At 45.9% G+C, this 17,995-nt stretch overlaps 1 protein-coding gene across 2 annotated transcripts in view; it reads left to right on the plus strand.

Annotated features, from left to right (window-relative positions):
- LOC148036671 (RNA helicase family protein) overlaps positions 1-17,995 on the plus strand; it is a 248,838-nt gene that overhangs the window by 208,951 nt on the left and 21,892 nt on the right. For both annotated transcript variants that reach the window (XM_087678715.1, XM_087678718.1), the window contains 3 exons: positions 807-867; positions 991-1,083; positions 1,177-1,392. In XM_087678715.1, the coding sequence (XP_087534841.1) occupies positions 807-867; positions 991-1,083; positions 1,177-1,392 (370 nt within the window). The remainder of the gene's footprint in view (positions 1-806; positions 868-990; positions 1,084-1,176; positions 1,393-17,995) is intronic.

Raw genomic sequence — 17,995 nt, forward strand, 5'->3', positions numbered from 1 at the left:
TACTACATGTGATGAAACAGTGCTTCATCTTTTTTTCTCCTGCCCTGTTGCTAGACAAATTTGGAGTCTTGTTTCCTGTGTGTGGTCTGTGGCAACTCAGCACCAGATATCAGTTCGCTCATGGATTATGAGAAAGATGATTTCCTCGTCTTATTTGCATTTAGATTTTTCCTGCCTTTTCCATTTTCTTAGATAGACAGCCTTGTGGTATATTTGGCGTACTTGGAATGCCTTCATTTTTGATTCAGTATCAGGCATCCGTGGTCATGCGGCCCATGTTTGTGGTCTAGTATTATGGCAGATCTCCTCTATGGTCTCAGCTGATCTGGTTCTTCTTGACATTGCTGCTCCCTGATTGGATATTGTTCGCTCCGCTCCAGCTGTCCTTTCTGAGTGACATTTCAGAGTTGTGACAGACTTTTAGTTGTATCCGTGTGTTTTTTCTTCGTTGACCTGATGGTCTGATGTAAAAAATGTGAGACTTGTATCCTTTCTGTTTGGTTGGCCTGAAGGGTGGGATGCAAAAATTTCAATATTAATATACACTCAACAAAGTAAGGGAAAGCCCCGTATTCATGTGAGAGAGAGAGAGAGAGAGAGAGAGAGAGGATAACTTATTTACGAAAAAAAAAGAGAGGATAACTTATCCTCTGCTCTTTTGCCATGATTTTGTATCTCTTTTCTGATCTGAGTTCTGTACTCATTTGAAAATTTAATATAATATAACTCATTATGAAAAACAAAAAGAAAAGATAACATTCCAGATTGTCAATATTGAGATCACTAATGCAAATTCTGACTGGCAGGGATATGCGGTCACAATTTGCAGTTCTTCTAGCAGACATAGGATTCATTAGTTTATCTGAGGTGTGCTGCGGTGCTTCTCCTTTATATACTTCAGATCTACAAAAGTGGTATTTTGAATCACCAAATAGTTCTTTGATCCTTGCCAATGTACTTATTACTAATATCATGGCTTGTGTGTACAAGGGAAACACAGCAAAAGAGCCAGGTGGTGATCATTGGATAGATGATTTGAATCAGCCGTATAACTTTAATTCTCATTCAGCCTCCATAATAAAGGTCTGAGTTTGATATTCATGGTACATGTTTCTGTCTTTGATTCTCTATGTTACAAAATGATCTTTGACATGATTAGTGAATACTTTGCCATAGGCAACAATCTGTGCAGGGTTGTATCCCAACATTGCAAAAATGGATGATGAAAGCATAAGGGCAGGTCATGCTAGTGCGCTCAGTCGCAGAGCTGGTTTGGCCTCAAGTGGAAAAGTTTGTTGGTGGGATGGGCGACAGGAAGTTTTTCTTCATCCTTCATCAGTCAATCATAATGTTACTGAGTTTCGTTATCCCTTTCTGGTTTACCACGAGAAGGTTTGTCTTTGAGCACTACTCTTGCCTTTTTAGCAAGATCGTCTTAGGATAGTTTCTTTTTTCTATCCATGATTTTAAACAAATTTAACATTTCGCAGTCAAATAAGGGTGGTTCCAAAGAGAATGGGCTACAATATAAATTCCTGGTTGTCTTTTGGGAAACACCTTTCCTACAAGTCTCGTTGATGCAGGACAGTTGCTTCTAATCAGCAACTTCTGCATCTACCAGCCCAGAGGAAGGAGATGAAGGGGGTGGAATGCCAGGAGAGCTGTAACAAGAGGCCAAGAAGCATAGCTAGATCTGGAACTGAGGGAAGTATCATGTATGTGAGCAGTTAGAGAAGGCCTTGGTGAGGCTACAATATAAATTCCCGATTGTTGTCTTTTGGGAAACACTTGTTCTACAAGTCTTGTTGATGCAGAACAGTCGCTTCTACTTAGCAACTTCTGCATCTACCACCAATGTTCTAATGTAGGACTACCATAGACAAACCATCATTGTAGAGGGGAAGGAGATGGAGGGGGAGGGAGGAAGAGCTGTAACAAGAGTTGAAGAAACGTAGCTACATCTGGAACTGAGGGAAGGATCATGTGTGTGCGTATAGAATAAGAAAACTTGCTGAAAAAACATCTAGCTTAGACCAATTGAAAAGTAGGAAAAGTCGAGACCAGTGATCTGATACAACTGTTATACATAGCAAAGCTGATGTACTGTGCAACTGATATGAAAAGTTACATAGGGAATAAGTCTCTGAAATATTATCTTATGATGCTCCTCATTGCTCTATTCAGTATAGTTACACTCAAACTTGTCAAGTACGAAAGGTACGGTACAATAAAATACGGTACTAAATGGTACCTTATGATTTTATAAGGTACGGTACGATATTAGTATGAAAAGAAATTTAACATGATTTTTTAAAAATCATAAATCATTACATGATAGAATACATGTTTAAAGTGAAAATACCCATTTCATTACAAAATGAGATGAATACATGAGGGTGACATCGCGGTCGCATGGGCTGCGCAAAACATGCGATACAACTACAGTCTAGGGTATCATAGTTGCATCATGCATGTGGATACAATAATAGTAGATACAAAAAAGAGAGAGACCTATAAATATATGATGAGGCATCACTATCACTATCATCATCATCATCATTAGAACCATTTGAGTGCTCATCAAGAGAGTTTGAAGATGACTCCTCGGCATCAAATGATGAGACACATTTATACTTGTCCTCACTGATGACGTTACTGTCATTATCAAATGATGGCTCCCTAGGTGGCCGTTGTGTAGGCAAAGGGGGGATGTCATCACGAGGCACAAGATGTGAGCTACTAGAGTCTTGCCTTACATATGTTTCTAAGCCACTTGAACCACCCCTCCTCGATGTTGGAGGGCGTCGAATGACCATGCCCGTGCTACCACCTACTCGAATTGCTTGCCCACAAGCATGCTGGCTGTGAGTGTCACGAGTACTACTATGAGCTCTCTACAAAGCTTTGCAAAAATCATCTCCTCCTCTTCGTTCACCTTCTAATGTACACACCCATCAGCTTGAATGTATCAGCATTCACCTATACAATGCACTTAGGATTGTCAATGATTAAGTCTAAATTATAAATTATAAACTTCAAAGTTCAAAGTTTAAAACAACAAATTTTAAATTTTATGGTTAAGTGTTTAAATTTTGCCTGTTTCGGACTACCCATACTCATCATAGCCTTCATCATGTGTATGTTAGTGTGGCAATAGACTAGCCACTTTAACTGTTGTGTGCTAAGCTGATTGCAAATCTTTGTGTGAATGAGAGAATAGGCACTCCGGTTTCTCTCACATGTACCTGAAGAGCAATCTCGGGCAAGGACTCTAATGGCTAAGGGCTCAAGGTTTTCCAATGTGTATCCAAAGTTTTGCCACCAAAATAAAGGCTTCACAAGTGACTCTCTCCTCCAACAAGTGAGAGAAGCAAAAGCCACATGTCCTCTTTGATCTGCATAGCATCCTAGGTCCTCCAGCACTGCATTGTGGTCATCCACAAGGAGCACACGAGTCAATTAAGCAAGTTGATCTGAACGGAACTCTCTATCATCCATGACTACCATTGACTTGTAGGCCGGATATACCAATGCAGCAAAACCATGGATGTGCTTATGTATCCATGTCCATCTTCTCTGTGCTATGTATAAAACATGTGCACGTTGTGTCTTTGTGATCTCTGCACAAGGATGTGCCTCCACCAATGCAGATCTAGAGAAGTGAACGAGAAGGCCCATGGGTGACCCCTCGCAATCACTCATACATAGTAACACCCTATAAAAGGGAGTCAGGACAATGATCACGACATGGACTTTTTGCCAAAAGTGCTCATCAAGGCACAAGCACTGCATGGCTTTGGTCTCCTCTGTCTCATACTCATTCCACTTATTCCATAGAGTGAACACCACTGTCTAGATGCAAGGCAAACCGCACCTCGTAAAGGAGCTCGACCAATAACTACATGTAAGCAAAGTGAGTTGAAGAAGGCTTCTTCAACTCTAGTATGCTATGCTCACAATATATTGCAAGTAGCTTTATCTTTACTGCGAGGAATGTAACAACTAATGTAGCTTTGCTAACCACCCTCTTTACCCACTTGAGCTTTTGAATGTCCTCCATGAGCAAATCCAAGTAATGATTTGCACATGGAGTCTAGACAATCGTGGGAAACTTGGCCTCATGCAAACGCCCGATACACCAACAATTCGATGCATTCTTGGTAACAACTTGTACCACATTCGAGGGGCCCACCTACAGCCACAATTTACAAATTTCAAGTATACTAGCAATTCGAAGTTAGAGTGAGGAAGAGAGAGTTGAGCCTTTCAAGATTCAAGAATGAAGAGAGATGGGGACAGGGTTGTCTCCGTATGTAGTACGGATTGATCCGTACGGTACGGTACATATCCGTACGGTTTAGTACGGAAAAATAGGCACTTTTTGGCCACTTTCCTTCAAGCCTACAACTTTATTTTTTTCTTTCTCCTTTCTTTTTTTTTCTTGTTTCTTTCTTATTTCTCTTCCCCAAGCCTCTCTTTTTTTTCGTAAAGATAATTGAATTAGATAGTGAAAATTTACATCAGACCATCATGTCAACATTCCCTCAGTATCTCCTACTTTCTATTACATCAGACCATCAAGTCAGCCTCTCTCTCTCTCTCTCTCTCTCTCTCTCTCTCTATGTGAAGATTACTTGGGAGGAGCTGAACCTTGTCATCAGGGCAGATAATATTTAGCTACACACAGCTAGGACATGGGTGTTACCGATAGAGGATCTGGGGAAGAAGATGGCATTTTACCGAGAGAGCCTCCTACACTTCACACCTGAGGGCTTCATTATGCACCCGAGATACATGGATGTACACCTGTCCCATGGGGTTCGAAGTGCCATCGGGCAACTGGGAGACAGAAGAACATTACATATGTAGATGCCCAGTGTACTACAAGATCAAAGGTCGCTTCCTCTGTCTTTTCAAGGAGGGATTTAGGCCACCCTCCCAAACACTAGACTTCCTCCACCAGAAATGCCTCGGGCTCTTCCTCTGGAGCTACGTCGACATAGAGACCACCTTGTACAGACCCTCGGCCACCCCCTCTACAGCGAGGAGTATAGCCAACGGACCTCACCTATAGATACAGCGGATACTACAGCGCCACCGGGGAGCCATACCCCGTTGCTTCAGCCTCTCCATGCTAGACACGCCCATGCGGGGCATCTTAATATTACCACGCTCCATGAGCAGTTCCACATTGCACTTGAAGTGCATCTAGATTGTATCGAGTTTGTATATCATTTTGTACCTACTCACCTAGTTCACCATAACACTAGATAGTAGCTTTACTGGCACTTGGAAAACTTCCTAGACATTTTGTATGTAACCTTTTGGTCTCATAGGCCAACTTGGCGTTTTGTAGATGCTAATATAACTTTCTTTCTTTCTTTCTTTCTCTCTCTCTCTAGACTCTTCGTCTCTCTCAAGTTGATTGTACTAGTACCACGCACAAAAGGTTTCATACTATACCATACTTTAGGTACCGTACCTTACGTATTAGTACCATAAGGCACCAACTTAATGGATACATCTTTCCCATTTGAACTGCACTTTGGGACGAGCTAAATGCTTCTTATATTAATATGATTCTCCCATGAGATTAGGGTATTTGAGATTCAAACAATTTCTCTCAACCTTCTCTCTCTCAAGCCCACACTTCTCTTATTTGTATGATCATGCATGTATGATGTATCCACTCCCATCTATGTAGTTATAAGTTGTAGATAGCAATAGTGCATGTTGCGCATGCAACATTAGGTTTTGGAAGGTTACCCTCAAGTACTCATCTTATGTACTTTAATAGCATTGCTATTTAGACTTGAAATATCTATTCGATTATCTTTAGTCTAAAATAAGCAAGTTTTTTTCATACTAATATGGTACTGTACCTTATAAAATCTTAAGGTACCATTTAGTACCATATTTGATCGAATCGTACCATATTGTACCGTTCGTACTTGATAACTATGGATGGGGATTGGGGCCAAGAAGAAAGAGAGAATGCAGATAGATATTAGAGAGAAATTAAAATAAGGAGATAGATAGTTATGCATAAATCAATTATCATAATGAAAGAAAGTGAAAAAAATTTAAAGGCAATGTATACCTGAATAATAGCTTGCCGAATGTGGTAGTAGATGAATGCGCCCGTTGTTTTCCTCCCTCTGTGGTTGATATCTACTATGGTCCACAAAAAGGAAGTGCTGAGTGGACATGAGATGAGTATGTTGATGATGCCGTGTTTCTTATGATCACTCCATCCGTTAGTGAGAATGGAGCAACAATATTTTATCCATGCGGCCCACATAAGATCAGGGGCTCTATTAATCCTCTCCTCTTCATCAATCTTTTTCGTCCTCATGTCGTTGTATGTGACACCGGTCCATCCTTTATAGGGACCCACATTGGCAATGCCTTTTACCATCTTCTTCCATTGCTCTTGCTTTAGGACATTGAATGCAAGATTGCACTCAATCACCGTGCATGCAATTTCAATGTCCTCAAGTAATTGCCTTTCTCTAAGAAAGGCACCCAATCCACACACATGATGAGAGAGAGAGAGAGAGAGAGAGAGAGAGAGAGAGAGAGAGGGAGGATTGTCTCTCGGGTGCTGCACAGCCTCCTCTCTTTGTCTTTTATCGGAGCTGAATGTGGATGTGGAGCCCCCACCACCAATGGTAGAGATCTCTCCTGCATTGGTTGAAGATATGCCCATATTCGATGCTTCCTTGTTAGTAGGCATAGGAGTTGATTCCGATAAGCTACTCCCTCCTCTTGTGGATCCTCCTCTTATCCTTGCAAGAATCTCCTTTGCGATATTTTGAGGGATCTCCTTGCATGGACAGCTCGGCCCTTTCTCTATGTGGACAGCCCTCATGTACTTAGGCAGCAACAGACCTGCTATCTGGGCAGTCTTCAGCGCACTCTATGAGCGCTCGTATACAGGCAGGTAACGGCAACACCATATTCAGACAGAAATGATGGATCTGCGCCTGGACTGAGGATTTCTGATGAGTAGAGGTTGCAGACTGTTCATTCTTCTGTTGTTCATGCAATCTGCCCCGTGCACCGATAAAGAGAGCAGATCTGGATCTTAAATCGGACAACTGACGGACATGCCGACGCCCCAGCCAGGACATGCCGATTGACGAACACGCCTACCGTTGCTTGGGTCTACACTCTCTGTTGACTGTTGCTGCCTACCGTCGCTTGGGTCCACGCTGCCACCTGGTCACGACTGACGGATGCCCATTGGTACCATGCTAGTCAGAGTTGACTCTTGCCTGTTTTCGCCTTATTACGATTGTTGCTTGCCTGTCGCCTGAACCCTGATGTTGCTGTGCCTGCGCCCTTTCCTGCTGCACGTGTCCTGTTTGCCCTGCGCCCCTCCTGTCTGGCTGCCCTGCCAGGGTGCACACCGCCCTGGGCCCAGCAAATGACTTCTTCTGTGCAGAATTGCAGGGGGGGCTGGATCCGACAAGACCCATCATCAATTCATCAACTATTTACTGGCAGAAACCCCTCGCTTCGCAGCTATGGACACTTCCTCAGCCTCCTCATCCACCCTTGCAGCCTTCGTAAGATTCCTTGCACAAGAAACATCCATCTCCCCTTCCCCTGCACAACCCCAATAGGCAGACCAGCGGCTATACCCTGCGTCAACAGACCAGGAAGCACCCGCACCACCGACACATGGAGCTAGAGTATCGCCTAAGATTGCAGCCGGTCCTCCACCATCCCCAGGGGGTGGTTCTAGTGCAGCCCCCCACATACACTCGGCAATGCCTGCCGATGCCTTCCCACCGATCTGCTTTGCTCCGGACATAGAGCTGGCACTCAGGGAGAGAGTGACAGCCCTAGAAGCATCATCCTTGGCCTGTAGAATGGTTGGAGATCGTTCGCCTATCCAGAGTCTGAAGGACTCCATCCAGTCTGCTCTTACCGGCACCCTAGCCAGGATCATGCGAGTGGTGCCCCTTGGAAAGGGATGCTTCAGACTCCAGTTCAGCTCACCTGAGCAGATGGAGGCAATGCTTGGTACCAGCCCGCTTGATGTAAAGACCTCAGTAGCATACTTTGACAGATGGATCGAGGGCCGGGACTATTCATTGCTTGGAGATGGCACTGCCATCACCATCTCTTTTTGTGGCCTTGATGAGTATTTTACGCCATACCTTTCTGAGATTGGCAGTGCATTCGGCCACATCATACAGAGGAATAGGACTTTTGCTGACACAGTCTCAGAAGGCCCACATTGATATCCATCGGTCCGAGTGATAATACCCACAGAGTCTTTGCAATGCCTTCCCCAGAATATTAGAATTCCCTCCATTCACGGGGGCTTTCCTATCCAACCAGTCTCTTATACAGGCCTCCCTGGTCAGGGCTTTACTTGCAGGATGATTGGACATCTTGCAGTTGAATGCCCCAGGACATGCCGACGCCAGACTTCCTTCAGGGATGAGGGAGGTGGTAGAACTGAGATGCATCAGAGGAGTGATGCAGAGCGCCAGAGACGGCGCAAGGCTAGGCAGAGGAGGAGACATCGCCAACGAAGAGAGTGTGCTGATCAGAGACAGAGGCACGAGGGCCTAGATCGGAGACGATGAACAGTGATCAAGGACCTCATGCCGTCACCCCATGTAGAATCACTGCAGCCCCCCACTGCTCCCATAGACCCTCCCATGAATGCCCAAGAGCCAGAGGTCCCACAGCCAATGATAGGGGCAGCACATCACATGGATGTGATTTAGCCCACGGAGGCAGCGACACAAGTAGCTTCTCAGCAGCTATAACAGGCTTCAGATACGCCACAATTCCCCAGACCATTGCTCCATCAGGTTGAGCTTCCTGAGCTTAGCCCATCTCAGGTACCCGACACATAGTAGGCGGGGGAGACCGTGATAGCTTGGGTCAGTGAGCAGGAGGTAGAGGACTCAGATGCCTACTCTGAGGACTTCCCCCCATTACACCTCGCAGCAGAGATAGCGGAGAGGACACATGATCGGGTATATACTAGGAGGCAATAGAGGCATGCATGGGCTGTATAGCCACGCCGGTCTGAGAGGTTGAGACACACTCCATGAGCATACTCTCATGGAATGTACGAGGCTTCGGAGGTCGTTACTTTAGGCAGGGCCAGAGCCTCACGCGACAGGATCTACACAGAGCTCTAGTAGGAGGATCGATTGATTTTCTTATGTTATAGGAGCACCATCTTTCGACAGACAAGATATCCTGATGTTGCGGGAAGCTATTGCTAGGTCAGAGTCACACTTACTAGGCAGTAGTTGTAGGTGCTACTGAGATACAGGCTAGAGTATGTATATGTGTTGGGGAGTAGTAGACTCAGTCGATGCAAGGTTGGGGTATTTTGATTCTAGGGAGAGCCATGTGGGTTTCAGTGAGAGTGGAGGAGGCACTCATTGGTTTGTTGGCCATTTACGCCCCGAATGGCCAACGAGATAGGAGACAATTTTGGACCACCAGTCTCTACCACAGGTTGATCACTTGATGGTAGGGGGTGACTTTAGCATGGTGGAGGCTCTTGAGGATAGGAGAGGCAGATGCACAAAAATCATTAGGGGAGGAGAGCAGGCTGCTTGGGAGGAGTTTTTATTCCAAATTAGTGGCTAGGACCCATGGTTCACAGCAGAGTTTGGCAGGACAACGGGCTCACTTCAGTTCTCCAGGAGAGATAGGGCAATAGGAGCCAGGACCTTCTCCAGGATTGATCGATTTTATGTGGATGATTGGGCCTGCGACATAGGCGGCCTTACAGACATCATACCTGGCACGACCCTCTCGGATCACTTACTGATTCAGATACTTCTTGAGAGAGTAGGGGACCACATTCCAGTGTCAGGATACCAGAGCACTTTTTTTATGAGGATGATCTTAGAGAAACAGTCACACAGTGCTGGAGATCTAGACCCTTCTCAGCTGGATGGGCAGCTAGTGACTTGGATGAGAGCCTACTGGAGATTAGTTCCCTCTTCAGAGAGGAGGCCACAAGGAGGAGATAGAGCCTTCATGAGAAGGAAAGAGCTGCTAGGGCATCATTGGTTGCTTTACAGAGGGAGGAGGAGAGACGGCCAGGATGCAGATGGATAGTTGAGAGGATGCATACCGCTAGGGCAGATATTGATTCCATGAAGGTAGCTAGATCAGAGTACATATTTCATGCGAGAGCCTCTTTTTGGACTCAGTCTGGGGACAAGGTTAATAGGGATTTTTTCCACACCACAGGGCCTAAACACTCTAGACAAGGTGTTCGGAGACTCAGGAGAGCTGATGGATCCATTGCACAGGGCCCTCTAGAGGCGAGACATGTGGCCACACAATACTATACATCCCTACTAAGAGGAGGCACTTCGGGTACTACCCTCAGGCAAGTGTCTAGGGGAAGATGGACTAGATAAATCCTTCTTTGTGAGCTACTAGGATCTTATCAGAAAAGGCCTTCACTTAGCCTTTTAGGAGATTATGGCATCATCGACTATGCCAGAGAGACTCTCTGAGGGGCTGATTCATTTTATCCTGAAAGGAAGTGGAGATTGGAGATCACATAGTGGAGACCGATCACCTTGCTTGGAACTGCCTATAAGATCTTGCTAAGGCGATTAGTCTCAAGCTAGCACCATTGATGTCAGATATTATACACCCCACTTAGACAGGATTTGTCCGAGAGCGCAACATCTTGGACAACATCTTCACCTTTCTGGGAGACCATAGCTTTGGCTAGATCCAGGAGACAAGACCTTATTGTGCTCCTTCTCAACTTTAAGAAGGCATACGATCGCGTGGATTGGGAGTTCCTGGAGGGCACAATGCTGAGGATGGGCTTTCCAGAGCACTGGGTCAAGGGTGAAGCGGCTCTCTATTCTTCAGCACATAGCCAGGTCATGACTGGAGGATAAGAGGAGATAGATTCAGCATCCATAGATCAGTTTGATAGGGATTTCCACTTGCTCCGTTCTTGTTTCTATTTGTAGCAGAGGCCATGAGTTCCTTCGTGAGAGACAGATCTACAGGTATCAGAGGCATCAGGCTACCCATCCTTGAAATTGAGGAGCTTCTTGATGTGGAGTTTTCTGATGATACAATAGTTTACTTGGATGGGAATGAGGGCAACTTTAGGGACTTTGTAACAGCCATGGAGACATTTTGCAGAGCATCAAGAGCACTAATTAATTGGCACAAATTCTTTGGATTTTGGATATGCGACACTAGATAGCCAGAGTGGCAACCACATGAGGATATCACATGGGTTCCCCGCGGGACCACTGTGAGATATCTCGGATGCCATGTGGGGATTGACATTACCTCAGAGCAACAGCTAGTACCCCTCCTTTTGAGCATCAGACATAAGCTTTTGTATTGGAGCTTGGCGAGACTCTTGTTGGCCGGAAGAGTAGTGATTGCCAACCAAGTTCTTCTTGCGACCATGTGGTACATCACTTCTTGTTGGGCATTCTCTAGATCGTGTATTGGCCAGGTGAAACGCCTCATCAAGAACTTCATTTGGTCAGGAGGAGATGGGAGTCCAGCCAGAGCAAAGGTGGCTTGGGATGTCATCATACAGCCTAGATCTAGAGGAGGATTCGGGATCATAGATTGAGATAGTCAGAGCAAAGCCTTATGGGTCAAGCTCATTGTTAGGGGTCTGCTTCAAGGAGAGGAGCCCTGGAAGAAACTTTTGATGGGAAGGCTAGAGGACTTGACACCTATACACGGAGGACCATGGCAGCCCAGCATTCACTGGATATTTCAGGAGATCAGCACTAGAGATTTAGGGAGGAGCTTCGAGGTCAGATTTGCAGCTGCTGTTATTAGAGCTTGGACATCTATATCTCTAGGGCTCTACCAGCTCCCCCCGACTACTATTGAAGAGAAGAGGAGACAGTCTCTTCTCTTTAATCATTATTTGAGATCAGAGGCAGGCCACACCATTGGGCAGCGGACACACTTATCATGGGGGAAATTCTCTTTACAGGTTGCTACATCAGTGGGGGAGTGGTTTGCATTTCAGGAGCTACCACATGAGACCCAAAGGCAGAGATTACATGGTCTTAGGGGAGCTAGGGCTATGATTGAGGCCGTGATGAAAGGGGTTCCACCTGATTGGCAAACTGAAACAGTTTCCTCTTAGACTTGGATTGGTCTTTTCTCTAGAGGGGATATCCTTCTAGCAGTCATTGCATCTAGCAGAGACAGGACATTCACTTTTACGGTCCAGGAGGATGACCGCCTCCAGCGAGAGGACCTTGACCTTACAGCACTGAATGGTTGCTCCAGGCAGAGAATCAGAGTAGTGGCACACTTTGAAAGAAAATGGCACATAGACCCAAACCCAACCACTTGTCTTATAGATGGATGGAGATATTGGGCATACCAAAGGAGGCCTCTACAGAGACTTCAGTGGGATCCAGGAGAGTGGGTGTGGAGGTATCCCTTCCTTGATAGGCCATCTGACATCCCCTTCTTTGGCTACACTACTAGATTGGGACAGAGGATACAGATGAGCAAGATTAGAGCACAGCCTGTAGCCATCCCTCATTGGCATAGAGAGGGAGTCTCAAATGAGTTCCTATTCGACTTTTGGAAGCGGCTACATGACAGCTTCAGGCCCAGGAGGATATCTCTCTTTCTATGGCTTTTAGCCCATAGAAGTTTAGTAGTTGGCACTTGGCTTGGATATGGCAGGGACCCAATGGCTTGTGCGCAATGCAGTGAACCAGAGAAAACACAGAGACATTGCCTCTGGGACTGTCCTAGAGCCCAAGAGATAGTATTCCATGGTACAGCAGAGTCCATGATGGCGACGTGGGGGTTGCAGCTTGGGTCATAGACAGAGGTCGAGCTTGCGGCTATGAGGACACTCAGGGGAGTATTTCCTTTCTCATCATTGGATAGCATCTGAGCAGGATCCCTACCCCAGACTACTCACAGACACAGTAGACTCAGGGACATTGTCACAAGTGGGAGCTGATTTCCAGCATTGTAGCTTGGTATGTACATATGGACTGCGAGATGTAGCCAGGTCATTGATCTTCAGGATATACCTATGGGGAGTCTTTATCCAGGATTTGGACAAACATAGTCCATACTCGCCATGGGAGATGGGAGAGATTGCAGGGCAGCTCTAAGAGGATGAGGAAGAAAAGAGAGGCTTTCCTGAGGATTTGGGATTTAGACACCTTCTTTCACACTACTCCTCACATGGTGTGGCACTTTAGCCCACCAGATTGGTTGTTTACACAACTATTGTATCTTTGATGTACTTAGTTTCTCTTCACAGAGTTTCTTGTTCTTTGTATTTGTCTTAGGGGGACTTTCTTCGAGGTGTTATTAATAGAGTTCTCTTTCCTTGGGGAAAAAAAAAAGGAGAGCATATGTGCCCCTGTACACACACACACACACACACACACACACACACACAGAGGGGGGGGAGGGACGTTCCCGTTTCGCTTCCTGTCTTCTCGTCTTCTGCCTTGGCCATCCGTTGCCTGCCCAGTCTGTTCTGCCGTGCCCTTGCGTATCCTCTCGACTCGTGCTACCTCCCCGCGTGCGACCTTCCTGCTCTGGTCACAAAGAGAGAGAGAGAGAGAGAGAGAGAGAGAGAGAGAGAGAGAGAGAGAGAGAGAGAAGAAGAAGAAAAAGAAGAAAGAAAGTTATATTAATGTCTACAACAGGCCAAGTTGGCCTATGAGACCAAAATGTTGCATACAAAATGTCTGGGAGATTTCAAAAGTCCCAGTGAAGCTAACGTTTATGCTATGTTGAACTAAATTGAGTAGGTACAAAATGATATCTAGACTAGATACAATCTAGAGGTACTCCCAGTGCGGTGTGGAACTGCTCCTGGAGTGTTCATCCTAGGATGTCCCGCATGGGTCGGTCTAACATGGAGAGACTAAAGCGGCGGGGCAGGGCCCTCCGATGGCGGCGTAGTATCCCTTGTATCTTCGACCTGTGTCTTTTGCGGGGACAGGGGTTGGTGGGGCATGGGCGTCGGGCTTTGCCTCTCGCTGTGGCTATTTCAAAGGTGGTCCCCCGAGAGAGAGAGAGAGAGAGAGAGAGAGAGAGAGAGAGAGAATCGAGGAGCACGCGACTGCGACTCTGCACAGCTCACAGAGTTGATCTGCTCCTGTACAGCGAGCGAGAGGGAGAGAGCGAGAGAGCGAGAGAGAGAGAGAGAGAAGAGAGAAGCATGGCTGGTCTAGATCTGGCTTTTATCGACCAAACAGTGGCAGCCCTTGGTCTGGATTCTGATACAGAGGAACCAGAGGATATGGTTCCTTGCACAGAGGAGATGCCTCCTTGTCCTCACTTTCAGCTTGCGGGCAAACGCTCCAAGCATACTTCAGAAGAGACAATGGGTCATTAGGAACGTTCTTATGCTCTGGTTGCCTCTGATTCTGTGGACTCTCAGGATATTGACTGGGAGCATTTGCTGGAGTTTGCTAACACTCTGCTTGCGATTATGTCCAACATAATCATGAAGCTTTTTGTGACTCTGGCACCGAAGATGTTCTGGAAGCCACGGTGGACCCGAAAAATGTATTGCACTCATTTTCGGTGTTTTATGACCGTGCAGTTATACTCTTCTTTACTAGCAGGATCCCAGTGCTTTCCCATATTCGCCAGTGGCTGCACAATCTACTACAAGGGGAGTGTGTTGAGGAGATTTTTGTGGGGCCCCGAGGCTTCTATGAGGTGCTGTTGAAATCTGAGAAGCATCGTGCTGATCTCCTATCTAAACTGCCATTGTTCTTTGATCGCCGTTTGGTCCATGTTGTGCCATGGTGCCCTATGGCAGACTTTCAGCGCCTGCTTCAACGTGAATGCCCGGTGTGGGTTGAAGTGGAAAATTGCCCGGTTGTCTATTGGCCACTGTTAAAGAATGCCATGGCCGTTGTGGGCACTGTTCTGGTCCCCCCGAGCCTAAGGGCCATGAATCATAACCATTTGTGTATGTTATGGGACACTGCTAGGAAAAGGCCTGCGTGGCTACGTCTTAATTGCTCTGGCATGCATCCTTTGCACTTTCGTTTGAAATGGGGCAACTTTGCAAGACACTGCTTTTCGTGTGGAAAAATGGGGCATTTTATGGCCGAATGCCCAGAGAAGCAACCGTCTTCAAACGATGAGCATGTTGTGCTTCCTATGGAAGACATGGTGCTTGATGCTCCGTCACAGGATACAACCCAGCCAGCTAAAGTTTTGGATAAATGTAAACAACATGTTTCGGGTTTGGATTCCCGTGGCAATGACTGGGTAGAGGCACGTCCCAAAAAAGGTAAAAATTTTGATACTGGCCTGGCGGATACTGGCCTGGCACGTATATGCGCAGGAAAGAGATGTTGTCTTTAGAGCACATTGGGCGTACTATGGTTTCTTCTGCTCCCCGTAATCAGTCTACTAGGAAAGTATATACAGACGGTCCAAAGGGCCCACCTACTAAGTTGGCTTTTGATACTAGGGGTAATGTGATTACACCATGGGATCGTCGTTATCCCCGTTCCATCCCCAAGACAGTGGATATTCCGTCTACCTCTAAAGCTGGCCGTCAGAACTCTTTTGCCGTGTTAGCTGATTTTTTGGATGAGGATGTCCTTGACATTCTAGCAAAAAAGGTTAAATCGAGGCAAGCGGTGCCTCATTCCTGATTTTCTTTTTGAATACACATGAAGATAGCCACGTGGAATGTGCGAGGCATTTGTTCTCGCCATAAGCAACATGCCATGTGGACTGTATTGCATGAGAATCAGTGGGATGTCTTGTGTGCTGTTGAGCACAAGAGTCACGGTGAAGCAGGAAAAGTTGTGTATTGCCATGGGTTTCGCTTGTTTTATGCAGGGACACATGCCATGCATTATTCTGGTGTGCTTATGATTGTACACGAGAAATATCAGCCTGTTCGTATTAAAAATAATGTACATGGCCGCTTTGTGGTAATTGAAGTTTTATTTGAAGGAGAGATCTTATGGTTGCTGGGCCTCTATGTTCTGAATGACCCTTTATCCCGCCGGGATCTTTGGAATACTTTGCAAACCTCCTTGTCACTTGGCAGACGGGGTTTTTTGATGGGGGATTTTAATTTGTGTGTTGATTCTTCACAGTCCATATCAGGACATTCGGTGATGGACGCTCCGGAAAGTCGGGTGTGGAATGCGTTTGCTCTTGCTGTACTTAAGCAAGATCTCTGGTCTTGGCTACACCCTTCTTCTACAGGGTTTACTTTCCATTCGGCACAGTATGCAACTACATGGTCGCGGTTGGACCGCATGTACATCATGCAGGATGATGATTTTCTTCCTGAGATGCTGGAAATGCAAGTGTTGCAGCAATATGCCTTGTCGGACCATTTCCCTCTCTAGCTTGAGATACTTGGACAACCCATTGCACCTTTTATGCAATTGCTGGATAGACTCCCTTTGCGTTTCAACTCGTCTTATTTGAAGCATTCAATCTTTCAGGGCTATATCCAGCAATTGATTGATAGATTCTTATTGGACTTCGCCTCTGAGGGCACTACTTCTTTTGAATGATTGCTCTCTAATGTGCAGTGGGTCGCTCGGCAATATGGGATCCATCATGCCTCTCTGTGTCGGCGGCGTCGACAAGCAGCAGAGGACTTACTAGCTTTGGTTCGTTCTCTACTGGTGGACACTCCAGATGATGTATTTCTACTGTCACTAGCGATGCGTTTGGCTGATCTTATTAAAGAATTTCAGTTGAAATCTTATCAGCAGGCCAAATTGCAAAATTTGACTGAGAATTTGCAAGATAGTGCTTGTCAGTCTCATAAGTTCTTACGCGCTCTGCATGCATCTCCTGCTCGAGAAAATATGACTCGACTCCAGGATTCTGAAGGTCGAATGGTCAGTGATCCTCAGACTATTGTCAATATGTGCAGGAATTATTTTCTAGATCTTCTTGGTTCTTCGCCTTCACCTTCTGACAAGGTTACGCATGCACGCTCAGTCTTCTATGATCTGGTCCGCCATCAGGTTCCACTTGATATGCAAACTACTTTGGAGACAGATATTTGTGAGGAGGAGGTTATGGATGTTTTGTTACGCCTGCCTAGGGATAAAAGTCCCGGTTGGGATGGCCTCACCAATAAATTCTTTGAGAGTTCTGCTACCCAACTGGTGAAACCATTGACGACTATGTTTCAGCAAGTTTGGAAAACAGGGATCATGCCTTCCTCATGGAAAGAAGGTCTTATCAAATTGCTTTGAAAAGTTCCTTCGCCGTCAATGTTGCAATATTGGAGACCAATTTCTTTGATGGGTTTGATGTATAAAATCTTTTCCAAAGTACTGGCGAATCGGCTCCACAAGCATCTTTCGGCCATTGTGCATCCTCTTCAATATGGTTTCATTAAGGGCCGAAAGCACTGTTTCAGATGTGGCCAGTTGGGCCATTTCATTTCAGAATGCGACAAAAATATGGAGGTAAGGCAATGCCCGATGGACCCACATATGGAAATGCAAAACCACCTCCCTCAGCAAATGATTCAGAAACCTATGGCTGTTCCTGAGCAGTTTTCCCAACATGGTCGTAATGAAGCCAACAAGGATATTTCCGATGGTAATGGGGAGCGGGCTTTGCTTGCCGGTGGGCGGAATTTGCCTCTTCAGGAGGATTCTTGGGTTACAGTGGTTCGTCGTAATGCAGGACAAGATTCTTGCTCCACTCCTGCCCATCCTTCGTCGCCCCCTATCACTCAAACGTTTTACGGTAGAGGAAGGGGGTTTTATATGAAGCCCCAATCTTCGTGTGCTCCGGCAGTAGAAGATGAAAGGCCTTCTGATTTTGCTTTGCGCTTTGATGTGCGTGGGAGGATTGTGCCTCCTCGGGATACTTTCCGCTCCCAGCAACAACACTTCCCTTCCTGTGCTTCCATTGCTGGCTTGCAAAGGGCTGATCTTGTTGATGTTATGCGAGTTGAAATGGAGAGATTCCAGGCTGCCAAGGCTATTGATGTAAA

Source organism: Lygodium microphyllum, chromosome 5 (genome assembly GCF_053477565.2).
Source record: "Lygodium microphyllum isolate KBCC chromosome 5, Lygodium_microphyllum_v1.1.10, whole genome shotgun sequence".
Taxonomy (NCBI): Eukaryota; Viridiplantae; Streptophyta; class Polypodiopsida; order Schizaeales; family Lygodiaceae; genus Lygodium; species Lygodium microphyllum.